The following is a 17,429-nucleotide window of genomic DNA, read 5'->3' as shown; positions in this document are numbered from 1 at the left end:
TGTTTTTGAGAAACAACTTGTCAAATACTTGTAATATCCTCCTTGTCACGTCGACAGTTTCCTCAGCCGGTGAAATCAGGAAATCGCCTGAAATAAAAAAAAAACATTATTGATCATGAAATTTAAGGACGTTTAGAATCAAATTATTCAACAGAGCATTCAATTATATCCTCACACGGTCTGCTGCCTGTGCATGGGTTTACGGGTTAATCGTTAATGGATATTTACAACACTTGACAAAAATAATACTCAATCGACCAAAAAATACAGTAATTTTTATGAAACATGACATAGAGGAAATTTTTAATAAACTTTTCCTAGATGGAAGGCTGGCTTATATATCTATTTATCCATCTATCTATACTATGAGAGTTTTAATAGTAAATATCGATTGGTCTCCATGGTAGCAAAGAACAAACCCACAAAGTTACAATGTCAACAATGGTCATGTAAATAAGCAGAACTGTCAGATGCATTTTCTATCATTCTCTTTGTATTATAAGTAACATAAATAAGTGTTTACAGTCTACATTAACAAAAACGTAGTCTTATCAAGTGAAGTATTATAGTTTATTTTTCATTTTTAATTTATTCGCAAATGTTTATTCGTGCGTATATGAGTGTTTGTGTATTTTATTTTAACTTCTGTGTCATATTAATAGACAACTAGGATTGTACTGGATACGGTAAGGTATTTTTAAAATGTTTTTTAAAACGTTTTTATTAGCTCGCTTTCTTGTCCAGTACAAATTTTGAAATCAATTTTATACTAACTTCCCGACGAGCTAGAGACTTGAAACATAGCTCATAAATGGAAGACAATGCAATATTATATCATTTAATTTTCATATTTCCCTTGGGCTAAGGCCCATGGGCTTGTTTTTATTAAATCGCTTTCTTGCAAATTTTGATACTTCCCGATGAGCTAAGAGACTTGAAATTTGAAACATAGCTTACAAATGAATGACAGTGCAATATTATATAATTTAATTTTCATATTTCCCTTGGACTACGCCCCATGGGCTTGTTTTTATTAGCTCGCTTTCCTACAAATTTTGATATCAATTTTAAACCAAGTTCCTGATGAGCTAGAGACTTGAAACTTAAAACATAGCTCACAAATGGATGACAATGCAATATTATATAATTTAATTTTCATATTTCCCTTGGGCTACGCCTCTTTGGCTTCCACATTTTCCATGTTTACATTTTAAAAGATAAAATAAATAAAAGGTAAATACTTAAATTTGACAGTTAGAAGAGCAGAGGTTATAATCGTTTTTTTAAAGCTTAACAATGATAGAGGAAAACATTATTTAATCATATACAAAGATCTGTGTTACTTTTGACTATGGCATAATTGGGTGCTAAAGCGAAATTAGTTTGGAGCCACCTTACAGATCCTATCTGTACAATTCATTTTATGTAAAATTTAACTAGTACTTTACATTACTTCTTAGAGAAAATCATTACCTCACAGAACATGCCTCCAGGGACAGTTGGTTGTCGGTAATAGCAGAGGACAAACTGTCGATAGCTTCCCCGTCACTTATCTCACTGTCATCGTAACTTATCACCATCATTGATAATATCGCCCACATTAACAGACGATGAGGTATTGAGGTAGGCCTAGGTGGGCCGGCAGACGTTGACGGTTTGGGTGAGGGATGACGAGGCAAGGTCATGATCCACTTCTAACAATCCGTCCTCATCCGGCTCGCAGTTAGAACCTTGTCAGGGTGAACACAACAAAATGCAATGGTAGTTGAAGATTTTTCTATTATATTAATCTATAATATACTTTAGAATGTTTTTTTATGTTTTCAAATATCTATACATTATTATTATTTTTTATTTGTTAAACGAGATCGCATTCAGTAAACCGAAAGGAAATTTGGGTTTTAACCACCCTAAAAAAGAGATAAAGGTGTTGCTATCTATTTTTATAACTAATTTATTATAACAATCATGCAAAGTAATGTCTCTGGAAGACAATGCACTACGTTTAATTGTATAAAATGTTTTTATAATTTGTTAGTTTGATATTTTTGATCAGGATTAAGTGTCACATTATGAGTAATGCTAATTACTCGCTACTTCATAGGAAATGTTTCAATTGAACACTCTATTATGTTAATCATGAAAATCTTACCGGTTGATGGTTGCAGCATAGCACATTTAATTCTATGTCGTAAATTCTGCCGAAACAACCTTACTGTCGGGTTTCTGTTGTATCCCCCTCTCTGCCCGCAATGGAAAATTCGTTTTCCAACGCATCTTGGTTGATTCTGGCTGTTAGAAGATAGGATACTCCTTCCCTCTGGAGATCATCCCACAGAAGAAGGACAGCCTTCATAGTATGTTCCATATCAAGGAAAGAAGGTGGGCGCGTTTTTACATCTTCATGTTCCAGGTCTTTACCCACTCTATGCCCTCTTTTATGGTTTTCATTGGCATTTCCAGACGATGATTTTTGGAGTTGGAAATAGCACATTTCCTTGGATTACTATGGAACTGTGTGTGGCTGTTCATCGAATCAAATATGTCATTCAGCCTATCTAGGAACGCCGCAGTCTGTTTAGCTTCTGGGGCAGTTGAGAAGTGGCAACAGCTGTCATTATTGCCGAACTAACGGTATGGCTGAATACTTGCGTCTCAAGGCCAAGAGTTTTGACATGCGCATGCGCCGTAGAGGTGAAGGTTCTTCGCCCCCGCCAAAACTGTTTCGCGCGTTATCCTATTGCGATTTTTTTTCTCAAAATTAAATTTAAATAAATATATACCTTTGCAAAAATATTATAAGATACAACATTTTGAAACGACAAAATATATCTGGCTTGATAAAAGGTTTAATGTTAGCGTACATGTTTCTACATTCAATAAATATACAAACATCCCTGTGTGTTCTTTATGGCCATCAAGTATCGTCCTTGAAGGCAGTTTTTAATTACTGTTCCAGTATTATTTTTACTATTCGTATTTTACGAACTGTGTGCTAATAGCGGGTTTCGATTGTTATAAACTAGAAAGACTGAAAGAGTCACTATTGAACCATTATCAAAAGATAGAGCCAAAAGAAGAAAATCAGATTTTGATTTATCTGGTTGAGACTCAGCAGAACTCACCATTACAAATTGTATATACTTGTATGATCTTATATTATTCAAATAGTTTTTCGAAATTGTGTTTGTTTCTTTTACATTGGATGTAGCGATACATCTCATACTCATGCTTATACATAAAGAGAAAACAGACTTACAACTGTGTATTAAATATACAGGGTGAATTTTAAATGAGTTCCCCCCCTACTTTTCTTACTTGACTTTTCTACTGACTTTTCTACATTTCTTAAGATATCATCTCCTTACCACGTCAGATCATTGTTGAGTAGTAAGTACTTCATTTTGACTGGGTATACATTTTTGGCCGCCATCTTGGATCCACCATATTGGATACAAAGTTTTTTTTTTCAAATGTAAAGGTAGGGTTGTGACCCATTATTTCCAACTAGAATTGTACGCTGATTACAATGCCGCAATTAGTTTTTAAAAATCTTGATCCGTTCTTAAGTTATGAGGAATTTTTATAACTTTATTTTTAGCACATTTTAACATTGTGCATTTACAAACTAAGACTATAATCTCAAAATAGTGCTAGATAAAGATAAGTATACACCACCATTCATTGTCGACTTATTTTCACTTGGTTATGACAGATGTAGTTTTTTGAGCCGCCATCTTGAATCCGCCATTTTGAAATGTGATCAATTAATTTAACACGTTCGCTACCACAATTATATGGAATTTACGTTCGCATAGACCAGCGACGCAATTGTGCGTCGACTCGTTTCTCACAATAGACCACCGACGCATATTTGCGTCAGCTGGTCACATTGAAATGGACTAACGACGCACATTTGCGTCGGTATTCTAATGTTATTAAACAGCGTATTTCTTAGCAACGGTCTATTTTAGAGCCCGGATTTTATCATATCGGTCTAGAGGGATATCTGCCGCAAATGTGCGTCGCTTGGTCCGTGGATATGACGATTGGTTACGTCACACAACAGTTGGCAACATTGTTGTTTACATTGTGTATTCCGCGACATCACAGAACAGATGTAAACGTTATAACCTTTGCAGTTTTGACTAGTGTTTAGTGGAGTTTCTTTAGTTGTTTATGTAAAAGCTTGAAACAACCAAATTTACAATGACGCTTACGTGCGTCGCCTGGTCTATTGAAACGAAAATGTAATCTTTTTAACTGGATTTCGTTAAATAGACTGACCAACGCATATATGCGGCGTTTTAAAATTCGCTCATAACGAAAAATAAAAACAATATTTATTGCTTACTAATTCACTTAAGGTTATTATGAAGTCAATTAGTCCATTTAAACGATATTTCTCTTTTGGTCTGTCAGCAATGTTATTCCTATATCACTTGGTCTGTAAGCAACGTCATGATGATTCCTTTTAGTCTGTAAGAGTGACCGGACCGACGCAAATGTGCGTCGCTCGGTAGCGAACGTGTTAAATATGAAGGTGGTGTTGTGACCCATCATTTTGATCTAATTTTTTATGCTGAACTCAATGCCGCAATCCGTTTTTCATTTGCATCTTTGGACTTTGAAATATTGAAATTTTAAATAAGAGTATTTTAATATTTCATCAAGAAAGCTTGATAACCAAAAATGGATTGCGGCATTGAGTCCAGTATAAAAAAGTAGTTCAAAATGATTGGTCACAACACCACCTTCATATTTAAATAAATTGATCACATTTAAAAGTGGCGGATCCAAGATGGCGGCTGAAAAAACTTCATCCGTCATAACCAAGTGAAAATATGTCGACAATGAATGGTGGTGTATACTTATCTTTATCTAGCACTATTTTGAGATTATGGTTTTAGTTTGTTAATGCACAATGTTAAAATGGGCTAAAAATAAAGTTATAAAAATTCCTCATAACTTTAGAACGGATCAAGATTTTTAAAAACTAATTGCGGCATTGTAATCAGCGTACAATTCTAGTTGGAAATAATGGGTCACAACCCTACCTTTACATTTGAAAAAAAAACTTTGTATCCAATATGGCGGATCCAAGATGGCGGCCAAAAATGAATACCCAGTCAAAATGAAGTACTTACTACTCAACAATGATCTGACGTGGTCCGGAGATGATATCTTAATAAATGTAGAAAAAAGTAGGGGGGGAACTCATTTAAAATTCACCCTGTATAGGTAGTTGATAAGATTTTCCAAGAGCTCAGAATGTTGATAAGGAGCTAATTTAACATTCCCTTGGGACAACATGAGGACAATGTATTTGTGCCCCTGTTAGTCTGTTCTGTCTCGAAATTCATAGATTTGCAGTAGGCCTATTGACAAAGGACAAATCCAATTAAACGATCGCAATTCAAAAGTCAGTGTTTTTGTAGGTAGGCTACTCCCAGAGCACATTTAACACCATCACTGTTCTTTACTTTTTTAATTCAATGGTTCTGTTATAAATGTTATAACAAATATCTCACATCTGACAAATGGTTTATACTTATAACTAATGTCATATTCTTCAATAAGAATTGTAATGACTCGCCCTTTGAAGGGCGTTTGAAAAACTTATATACTGCACTAAGGAAATTCGGCAAATCTGCGCTTTATTCCCTTTAATTTGACATATAAATCTTGCATATCGGTCCATTAGTCACTGAGAAAACAGACTTACAACTGTGTATTAAATATATAGATGTCCTATAAAAGTTTTTGTCATTTTAAAAGTACACACTAATTTCAGTATTTATTCTATTAATACAGTTGAGCTTATATTGGTAAATAAATTTAATTTTATCATTATTCTATTTACATCAAAACGGTTCTTCCTTAGTTTTTATAATAATGTATATAAACTACTTGGGAATTACATAGTGTAAAACTATAACCAATTAATTGTATTCTTAAAGAGGTAAGTTTAGCAGATATGCGATCGAGCGACCACAATGCTTGGGCTCGGAGACACCGGCGGCGCGTTGCAAAGATAAGCAGAGCGCATTCGCCGGGCCGTCTGTGGCTGGCAGTACGGAGAGAGGAGAGGCAGTGGTTGTGGGGGAAGGGTTGTGGGGGGAGGTATACGCACGGGCACGTCGATTACGTCATGCCACTACGTGTGCGCGCGCAGCACTGGAGGTGGAGCCGGATCGAGTTTCAAGCCACGGCCGCTAGGAGCGACACTGCATGGAGGGTTTACTCTACTAGTTCGGCTGAAATCGTTGGCGATGGATTTTAGTACACGATAAGATGTCTAGTGTAGAGATATAAAGTCAATGGTAATACTATAGAATACTGTAAATTTAAAAAAGCAAATTTTATCAAACTGTGTCCTCCCTTATTGCAAACGCAAAGCTTGACTATAACTGCAATAAGCATTTTATACTTATATTCCAACCCCGTAAGAAGGACGGGTACTCTGCTAGTTTAAAATATTTCAAAACTCTTCTTCATTTCCATAATCCACAACTGAAGGCAGATGAGATAATAATCAAACTAAAATCAGGTGATTCCATAAAATATTCTACAAATACTAAATTCCTGGGTGTAAACATAAGAAAATCTAAAATGGTCTGATCATAAAATACAAATTAGCTCATCTCTGTCAAAAACATTATTTGGTCTTAGGGCAGTTTTTAAGTCTTCAGGTTTCCATGCAGCTCTTGCTGTGTATCATTTTTATTTTATGTCTAGGACTTCCTATGGTATTATTTCATGGGACAGCTCCTCCAATACCAAGAATATTTTTATCTTACAAAAATTGCCGTTAGAATTTCAGCTGATACCAGACCATGTTACTCTTGCCACCCCTTTTTGTTCAGATGAAACTCTTGAAAATTTATGCAGTTTATATTTTTAAACTGTGCATCTTTGTAAAAAAAAAAATTATAAGGAATTTATGTTGATAAATCACACTCATCAATGTAACACCCGGCACAGAAATTATCTTCAACATCCTGTGCATAGAACAGCTCTGTATGAAGGATGGTACGCCATGGTACATGGGTAGGAAAATTTACAATAACCTCCCAGAACAAATTAAAACTGAAGAAAATATGTTATCTTTTATAAGAAAATTAAAATCTTATATCATCCTCTTTGTGTCCTTATTCCCTAGACGATTTTATAAACATTTAGTTTTAATTTTAGGTTTTATGTATTGATAAAAAACAAAGAAATTAAGCATAAGGTATTATTAGTTAGTAAAGTAGTATTGACATGTCATATGTTTATACATGAAAATCACAATCTTGTAAACTTTATATGACAAATAAACATTTAATTTCATTTCATTACAGCCTTTTCGTTCAAAATACAGTCGAGGATTTGTCTGCTTCCCATGGCTTGTTAGTGATATTCTAAGTTGTGTAAAGAGGTCTTTAGAATATGTGGAAACTACCTGTGATATAAGTGGCTGTGACAGATACATTAGGTGAGTCTATAAAACAATTTGTTAATATTTATTGTATTAAAATGTACGATTGTAAATATGGTGAAAAACTCACTAAGAAGAAGAAATTTTAATCCTGATTTTCTCTTTATTTTTAACCATAAAACATGTTATTTCGGTTTTTGTACTTACTTATAAGACACCCTGTTTGTATCGCCTATTGAAGAATGCATTAATGTATTTCATTTGTTAGTCATTTGCATCTTGTTCTATAGCAAAGACCAATATTAATTTGTCTTTTACTTGAGAGTTCAACTGTTTTATTATGTGTTGTGTGTGTAGTGTATAAACATTGTTTTGATGTACAAGTAGTTATGGTGGAGTAAATGCCTAATAGTAGCATCCAGGATTTTGTTGAAGGAGTTAGAGTTTGGATCATTAGTGTGCCAACAAAATCTGAAGACTTGGAATAGATTGTGCTCCTCTAAAAGTGTTTGATTAGATTCCTCTTGAAAAGCCTATAGTGTACATGAAAAATCCATAATTTATATATGTTATTGAATATAATTGATGCTGAATTTGTAGGCTTAAGAAATCAGTTGAAGATGCCAGTTGGAAGTTTAATTTGGTGAGGGCAAAGGGCTGCAAAGACTTAGTAAGTTTAAACAAGAGCAAGACTGAAGAGCAATGGGTGTATGTGGAGGACGACAGTTCAGACTCGGATACATCTCCTCCCCCTGTCCCTCTCCCCTCATCCTCAACTCGGAGGTCCAGGAGAGGAGGGAGCACATCCAGGAGTGAGTCTGGGAGTAATGCCACTGGTGAGTTAGTACAAGGTACAAGAAAGAATTATCATAGTCTGGCAACTTTTAATAGTTTTGAAAAAAATGCATGCATTGCCGAGGATAATGATAACGTTTCCATGAGCGGGGATGACAATTTTAATGTCAAGAAGATTGCAGGAGATATTCAGGATTTCACCACTATTGGAGATTATATTGGGTTATCATTAATTCAACTGATTTAACTCAGGAGAGTACTGTTCCTTGTTTTTTTTATTGCTTGATTATTTCTTGTTCTTTTTGGAAGGTTTAAGTGGGCAAGCTTGATTTAAACACTGGTCATTTTAGTAAAGAATAAGTCTTCAGCAGATAAGTTGTTTTGACACAACAGATTAACCAGCCAACATTGTAAACAAGTTCTAAGAAGTTGTCCTATCATCGTAGGGAAAGATTGTGGAAAATAAAGCTTTTAGGGTTATCATAGTAAAACAATGATTGAAGCTGTATGATGGACTTCAAACCGGCTGTGTTCAGCAATATCAAGAGGCACAACCCTTGAGAGTCTTGCAGAGTTCTTCAGAGATATTTTGATATTTGTAAATGTGTTATCCAAACAAGAATTCAAATGTCCAAGAATTCAAATTTGGGTATATTGCTGAGAAATTTAGAGTTAAATTTGTTTTATAGTATTTAACAGCATTTTAACCGTGGGTTTGTCTCTTGTTATGTCAAACGAGTTATGACCACCCCCAATCACAATGTAGGTTCGTCGTTTCTTGAAGTGACTAAGATGGATTAGCAATAGTTCTAAGTCATTTGAGAACGAGATTTCGTTTCCTGCTGGAGAATGGTAGATACTTGCAAATATTATTTTAGGGTTTTCTTTCATGGAAGCAGAACATTCAAAGCTAATTTCTCACAGTGCACAGCCAGTCTATATCCAGTACTCTGTGTATAGTATTATTGTTGTTTGAAACTAATATTCCAACACAGTTCCTACCGTATTCCAACAATTGTGTAACCTTCAAATTGCAAGCATCTAACCTCTTCTTTGTGTAGCCTATGTTCACTTACACATAAGATATCATATTTGTGCTCTTGGCCTTTGTAGGCTCAACATATTTTCTTTGTCCCTTAGTCCCTCAAGATAAATGAACAATAACTTGAGCATATTTACTTCTTCAACTGAGTTACTCTGGGTCTGAAAAGTGCTGTTAACATTTATACTCGTTGATTGGCTCAGACATTTATTAACTACTTTTTGTTTGAGCTCCTGGTTTCATCCATAAAAAATCTCTAGATTTTTCAGAGGGCTCGTGTTTACTATTAGAGGATTTTATAATCCCTAAATATCAGTTATTCATCTTTGATTCTACTTCTTGCTTTCATTTTCAAGATGGGATATAACTTTCTGCAAATAATTGATCTGCCTCATTTCAGGGGTGCTAAATCCTGACAAAGGTACAATGTTACTTAACTTAGATGGAGAGTTAAGTTCACATTGGCTGTCACAGAGTACCTGCTGATGGAGTTGGAGGAACGACCATCCCTACCCTAGGAAAGGTTGAGTTGTTTCTTGGGTCTTTGGGGTATCTGTTTGATTCTCACTCAGTGTTGAAGATGTGGGCGGCAGCAATGTATGATGGCCATTAACATGTACACTTGTCTTAATGTATGTTATAATATTACATATGACAATTAATGTATGCTATAATTTTAATGTATTGCTAAATGTATGCTTGTCTTACATTTTATAACAATTTTAGATTACTCATAGCTAAACTTAAAACTTACATGTGGTTTATAATTAATTCTTCTGTTTTAGGCTTGCGGTTATCCTCAAGCACAAGTAGTATTAGAAGTAAGAAGTGTTCTGCATTGTTCTCAACTTCCAGTGACATAATAAACCTCATGCTTGCTCCTCCAGATAGCCTTGTTGCTTATTTTATCATCAAAGAAAATTTGGAGAAGGCTTCAAAATGTGTTGAGGTAAAATATCTAACTCCCCCATATTTTGGTTTTGTTAAAGTTTGTCCGCTTGTGGGTTTTTAAGAAAAATATAGTCAGAAGAAATTTATAACCCTTACAGTTATTATACAATTATTTTTCATGTTACAGAAATTTTCCATGCAAAACCAGCCAATGGATATAGAATTGAACTTTTTAAAAGAATTTTCATCACTCAGAAAACAATTGGCTGAACTACAAGTAAAACCTTTGAGTTCATCATCCTCCGTAAAAGACATTGCCCTGCAGGTAAGCTTAGTTTGATGGAGTTAAAATAAGTTTAATTTAAATATGATTATCTTATTATTGCTTAAGCTCATTGAGAATGGGCCTTATGCAAAATTTGTAACCTAGTGACACAATAAAATCTGAACATGTTTTAGCCTACCAAGGTCATTTTGACAAACACTGGAGAGGCCTTCAAAGAAACAAATTTCCATTCGGTAATGCCTACATGATTTAAAACTAACTTTAAATTTGTACATTTAGGCTTATGGGTTGACTTGATGGTTACGAAATAACAACGCAAAGTTAAACAAAGAACCATAGCATATATTCATAAACAAACCGATCCATTTCTATACTCCCAAAATATAGCTGCACACAACAATTTTGTACACAGGTTATTGAAAGTACCACTGAACACAAAGGATTAGAGAGAGGAATTAAATATCATTAAATACATAGCTGTACAAAATTGATTGAAAAGTAATATAATAGGCAAACTCTGAAGTACCATGTGGGGAGCGCAAAAAGCCCATCAGTGGCTGACGTGCAACAGGACAAGTCCGCCCCTACAGAATCAATCAATCAATCAATCAATAGGCAAACTGGTAGTTAATTATCTGAATAAAGATCAAAATAAAACAAAATTAGGGATGGACGGGATTGAATTTTAAGTTCCGGACAGGATTTTTATTTCCTTCCCCGATTTTCGGGACGGGATGAGATTTTTTCCTGTGCAAATAAAGGGTTTGCAGGGTGTATACCAACCGGAAAAACCGGGAGAACCGGCAGTGGCGGATTTACCTACGGCGCCGCCCTTAGGCCCGTTCGGCCGGCTGCCCCTTTGCGTTCCGCGATTGAGGAAAGGTTTCAGCGTAAAAGCAATATTAAACTTCCCGTTGTTGGCATGCTTATTAATGCATTTTCCTGGAAAACATAGTCACATAGTCAATACATGAGTAGGGCCTACTTTATATTAAAGTTGTATTACTTGGTTTTAAGAAAAACATATATTTAGTTGTTGAGTCAAGAATAAAATATGAATATGAATAGCCTAAATTAATCGCCGAACGCATTGCCGTTCTTGACTAAATTCAATTCAAATGTTTTCAGCTTAAATTGGTTTTGTTTTGTTTTTTTATAATTTCTATGAAATTATTAATACATATATATATTTGAATTTAGGTGTTAACGTAATAGGGCTGCTGATAATATATTAAATTATGGTAGTAAAAGTACAACAGAGAACCCTAAAAATTATATTTCTAGTAGATATATATATTCCAGTTAGCTATAGATATATATACAGGGTCTTTTTAAAAGAATGCTGGGATTTTAAATGATAATTGCTTGGGTAATATTCAAGGCAACTAAACGTTTTATACGTAATATTGAAACCATAAAATAACTAAGTTTTGTTTCTCCTGTAGCAAGGGAGGAAATTTTGACCTTGACATGCGCAAAACAGGTGCGCGGTGGTAGGCCAATATTGTGACCCATACGCCAGTCGCTAGTATGACGTTTACGGCACAACAGAAGATACAAATTGTAATCTGAGGTTCGCATGGTTTATATTCATTGCTAAATTAAACTAAATTAAATCTACTTGATGATAAAAAAAATCGAAGCTGGTTTGATGGTTTAATCTTTTAAAAACACCCTGCATATTAATTTAATGTAATAATATCATGCATCTTATAGGCCTACTCATACTAATGATAATGATAATAAAGCACTTAAGAACTATATTTAATGTTATATCATTGACTATTGGGTTGTATTAATAGTCAAAGGTTATATACCTATTACGAAATATTCATACCTTAATTTTCCCATTTTTGGCGAAGAAGATTCAAAATAAGACAGGTCACAAGGTTTTTTAAGCTTGATTTATTATTACTCTTGATATCTTGTATTAATACTTTTTTTAATACGAACAGGTAAAATTCGTTTAAACTCCTATTTTTATGTAACAGAATACTGAAACGCAATCTAAATGAAAAAAGTGAACAATTAGTCACTTATAATTATGATGTTCTTTGTATCTGAAATATACAGTATTAGGCCTAGTATTTTTAATTGTTTAAAGGGATTGCTTCAAAAACCAAACTGTTAACAAATTATGAATGTGAAAGCATGTTCTTACATATTTTCACATCTACATCAAACGTTTACGTCTTGCTTTCATTACAGAAAACTCTTCTATCAACTGTTCAAATGCAAAGTCTTCACAATTAATGATCTCGGCTTCAATATTAAGAATAGCTAGGGAATTTAACTTGTTTTCCTTTAGGGTAGAATGCAGATAAGACTTGATCCTCTTTAATGAAGAAAATGATCTTTCTGCAGAACAGTTGCTAACTGCAGTAGACAAATACATCCTAGAGAGCTATATCCACATTAGGAAATGTATCCTCCAATTTTTCTTCTCTGAGGAACTTGCTCATTGAGAGAGGTGTGCATGTGACGTTATTGCACTTTATCAATTTAGAAAAATGCACACACTCACTCCCAAATGATGACTCTAGGTCGGTATCGTAAATGTTTTGGAGTTTTGTTGCTTTTTCTAAAATTACTGATGGTTGTGTATCTGAAAGTGATGTGAGTCATCTTTACCGATCGATAATCACCTGGCGCCCGCCGCCACGCACGCCGCCCGTAGTCGCGCCGCCCGTCACTTTACCCGCTGCCTGCCGCGGCCAGGCGCCCCTCAACGGCTGGCGCCCCTAGGCACGTGCCTAGTATGCCTTATGGTAAATCCGCCACTGAGAACCGGGAAATAACCTTGAATTTGAAGGGACCTGGAAAAAACCGGGAAAAAGCCGGGATTTTTGGACCGATTACGGGATTTTTATTTTAGCCCCGGTAGAAGATTGTAGTCGTAAAATGTGTCTTGCCACGATTGCGGGCGACGACGATGACGTTTTTGTGACCGTGGGAGACAACGATGACGTTTACGTGACCGCGGGATCAACGATGATGTATACACTGCCGCGGGAAATATTCATTATTTTGCCGAGATCGCAGACGACAACGATGACGTTTCCGTGACTGCGGGAGACGACGATGATTATGTCTACACGGCCGCAGATGCTTATGATTTTGCCGAGATCGCGGACGACGGCGCTGACGTTTCCATAACTGCGAGAGGCAATGATCATGTCTACACGGCCGCGGAAGATTTTCGTGATTTGCCATGACCGCGAAAGACGACGATGATGATTTCTACACGGCCGCGTGATATGCTCATGATTTTGCCGTGATTGCTGCCGACGACGATGACGTTTCAGTGACCGCGGGAAATGACGATGACGTTTCCGTGACCGCGAGATCAACGATGATGTTTACACCGTCGCGGGAAATATTCATTCTTTTGCCGAGATCGTGGACGACGACGATGACGTTTCCGTGGCCAGCGAGAGACGGCGATGATTTAGACACGGCCGCGGGAAATATTCATGATTTTGCCGAGATCGCGGACGACGACGATGACGTTTTCGTGACCGCGGGAGACGACGATGACGTTTCCGTTACCGCGGGAGACGACGATGACGTTTACGTGACTGCGGGATCAACGATGATGTATACACTGCCGCGGGAAATATTCATGATTTTGCCGAGATCGCAGACGACGACGATGACGTTTCCGTGACTGCGGGAGACGACGATGATTATGTCTACACGGCCGCAGATGCTTATGATTTTGCCGAGATCGCGGACGACGGCGCTGACGTTTCCATAACTGCGAGAGGCAATGATCATGTCTACACGGCCGCGGAAGATTTTCGTGATTTGCCATGACCGCGAAAGACGACGATGATGATTTCTACACGGCCGCGTGATATGCTCATGATTTTGCCGTGATTGCTGCCGACGACGATGACGTTTCAGTGACCGCGGGAAATGACGATGACGTTTCCGTGACCGCGAGATCAACGATGATGTTTACACCGTCGCGGGAAATATTCATTCTTTTGCCGAGATCGTGGACGACGACGATGACGTTTCCATAACTGCGAGAGGCAATGATCATGTCTACACGGCCGCGGAAGATTTTCGTGATTTGCCATGACCGCGAAAGACGACGATGATGATTTCTACACGGCCGCGTGATATGCTCATGATTTTGCCGTGATTGCTGCCGACGACGATGACGTTTCAGTGACCGCGGGAAATGACGATGACGTTTCCGTGACCGCGAGATCAACGATGATGTTTACACCGTCGCGGGAAATATTCATTCTTTTGCCGAGATCGTGGACGACGACGATGACGTTTCCGTGGCCAGCGAGGGACGGCGATGATTTAGACACGGCCGCGGGAAATATTCATGATTTTGCCGAGATCGCGGACGACGACGATGCCGTTTTCGTGACCGCGGGAGACGACGATGACGTTTCCGTTACCGCGGGAGACGACGATGACGTTTACGTGACTGCGGGATCAACGATTATGTATACACTGCCGCGGGAAATATGCATGATTTTGCCGAGATCGCAGACGACGACGACGATGACGTTTCCGTGACTACAGGAGGTAATGATGATGTCTACACGGCCGGGGCAGATATTAGTGATTTGCCGTGACCGCGAAAGACGACGATGATTATGTCTACACGGCTGCAGATGTTCATGATTTTGCTGCGATCGCGGACGACGACGATGACGTTTACGTGACCGCGGGATCAAAGATGATGTTTACACTCCTGCTGGAAATTTTCATGATTTTGCCGAGATCGCGGACGACAACGATGACGTTCCCGTGACTGCGGGAGTCAATGATGGTGTCTACACGGCCTCGGAACATATTCGTTATTTTGCCGCGATCGCGGATGACGATGATTACATTTCCGTGATCGCGAGAGACGGCGATAATGTATACATACCGCGGCAGATGTCCAGGATTTTTCTATGATAACGTAAGACTGTGATTACTTTTACGTCACTGTGGGAAGCGACCACACGACCGCAGAAAATATTCAGGATTTTGCCGCCGTTGAAAATGTGTTCATAAAAAATTAAGATAATATTCAGATTGTGCTGCCATCGAGAGAGACGATGTTTCTGTGGCCTTAAGTAATGATGATAATGAAAATTATTACTTAATAAGGATTATTATTTTTGAAACACTAGCTCACTGGACTTGAAACAGATTTGATGTATATTGTATAGGTACTTAAGCTGCTAGTCTTAAATGATAATAGTTTAAGTGGAACCATACAGATACGTGGGAACCTGGAAAAACTATGAAAAACCAGGAAAAAACCTGGAAAAAACCTGGAATTTCACTTTAATAAAATAGTATACACCCTGGTTTGTCTTAAAAGTCTTGAGTATTGCAGTTACCATAAAAGACAAACAAAATCAATTTTTACCGTTTGTGGCACTGATCTATAAAAACTAGTGATGGTCGGATCCGGATATTAGACTACCGGATCCGCCGGATCCAAGCTAGAACCGGCGCCCAATCGGATCCAAAAAATTCCAGATCTTGGGCTGGATCCAGTTTTGATGGATCCGATTTTTCCCGATTTTTTTACTAACAAAAAGCTGTCTGTATCCATGTACAAGACCGATTTTTTGCCGATTTTTTACTAACACAAAGCTGCCTGTATCCATGTACAAGACCAATTTTTTACTAACACAAAGCTGTCTGTATCCATGTACAAGACTATCTGTGACTGTGTACGAGAAGACTATCTGTGTCTGTGTACAAGAAGACTAATGTCGATGTCAAAGTACTGTATATTGCCGACGTCAATAACCTCTATAGTCAATAATCTCTATGGTTGGTTAGTCAATGTCACAGTACTGTGTATTACGACGTTAATAACCTCTATGGTTAGTCAATGTCACAGTACTGTATATTACAACGTCAATAACCTCTATGGTTAGTCAATGTCACAGTACTGTATATTACGACGTCAATAACCTCTATGGTAGGGCAATGTCACAGTACTGTATATTACGACGTCAATAATCTCTATGGTTAGGCAATGTTACAGTGCCGACATCAATAATCTCTATGGTAAGTCAATGTCACAGTACTGTATTTTTTTTTAAAGAGGTTGGCGGCCTCTTTTAACCCGCATTTGCCCGTCCACATAGACTACAGATCTGTGCGTGAAACGTATCCAGCAAAGCAAGGGGTGAGCCGGTACAGTACAAAGGTGAACTGTACTGATAAAAGTTTGTAGCAGTGACCAGGATCCAAACCCACGACACTACTGCCTTGGGCCCGAAGTCTGCGACACTACCAACTGAGCCACTGACTCACCGAACTCTCTACCAATCGTCTGTATATTACGACGTCAATAATCTCTATGGTTAGTCAATGTCACAGTACTGTATATTACGACGTCAATAATCTCTATGGGTAGTCAATGTCAGTGTACTGTATATTACATCGTCAATAATCTCTATGGTTAGGCAATGTTCCAGTACTGTATATTGCCGACGTCAATAACCTCTATGGTTAGTCAATGTAATAGTACTGTATATTACGACGTCAATAATCTCTATGGTTAGTCAATGCCACAGTACTGTATATTACGACGTCAATAATCTCCAAGGTTAGTCAATGTCACAGTACTGTATATTACGACGTCAATAATCTCTATGGGTAGTCAATGTCACAGTACTGTATATTACGACGTCAATAATCTCTATGGTTACTCAATGTCACAGTACTGTATATTACGACGTCAATAACCTCTATGGTCAGGCAATGTCACATTACTGTATATAACGACGTCAATAACCTCTATAGTTAGGCAATGTGACAGTATATGCCTCATAATTCTATTCAAAAAACAAAATTTATTCTCGAATCCAAATATTATCTTAAGATTTGGTGGATTTGGGATCCGGATTCGACACATCCCTACCTTTGATCTTGAGTATGCTATATTGTTGTTTTTGCGTGCAGCATCCAATTTTTATTTATGCTTGGATCACCCCTTGCTTATCTCTTCCTTAAAT

The 17,429-nt window shown here is 37.2% G+C and overlaps 1 protein-coding gene across 1 annotated transcript in view; it reads left to right on the top strand.

Moving 5' to 3' along the window:
• The window catches only part of LOC128998808 (uncharacterized), a 261,627-nt gene that overhangs the window by 182,604 nt on the left and 61,594 nt on the right, over positions 1-17,429 (top strand). Inside the window, exons 12-15 of the mRNA XM_054425167.1 lie at positions 7,344-7,477; positions 8,021-8,256; positions 10,043-10,206; positions 10,336-10,473. Coding sequence (XP_054281142.1) covers positions 7,344-7,477; positions 8,021-8,256; positions 10,043-10,206; positions 10,336-10,473 — 672 coding nt within the window. The remainder of the gene's footprint in view (positions 1-7,343; positions 7,478-8,020; positions 8,257-10,042; positions 10,207-10,335; positions 10,474-17,429) is intronic.

Source organism: Macrosteles quadrilineatus, unplaced genomic scaffold (assembly GCF_028750875.1).
Source record: "Macrosteles quadrilineatus isolate MER2022 unplaced genomic scaffold, UCM_ALF_1.0 Scaffold_1__1_contigs__length_201487025, whole genome shotgun sequence".
NCBI lineage: Eukaryota > Metazoa > Arthropoda > Insecta > Hemiptera > Cicadellidae > Macrosteles > Macrosteles quadrilineatus.
This window is presented reverse-complemented; position numbering and strand designations above follow the sequence as displayed.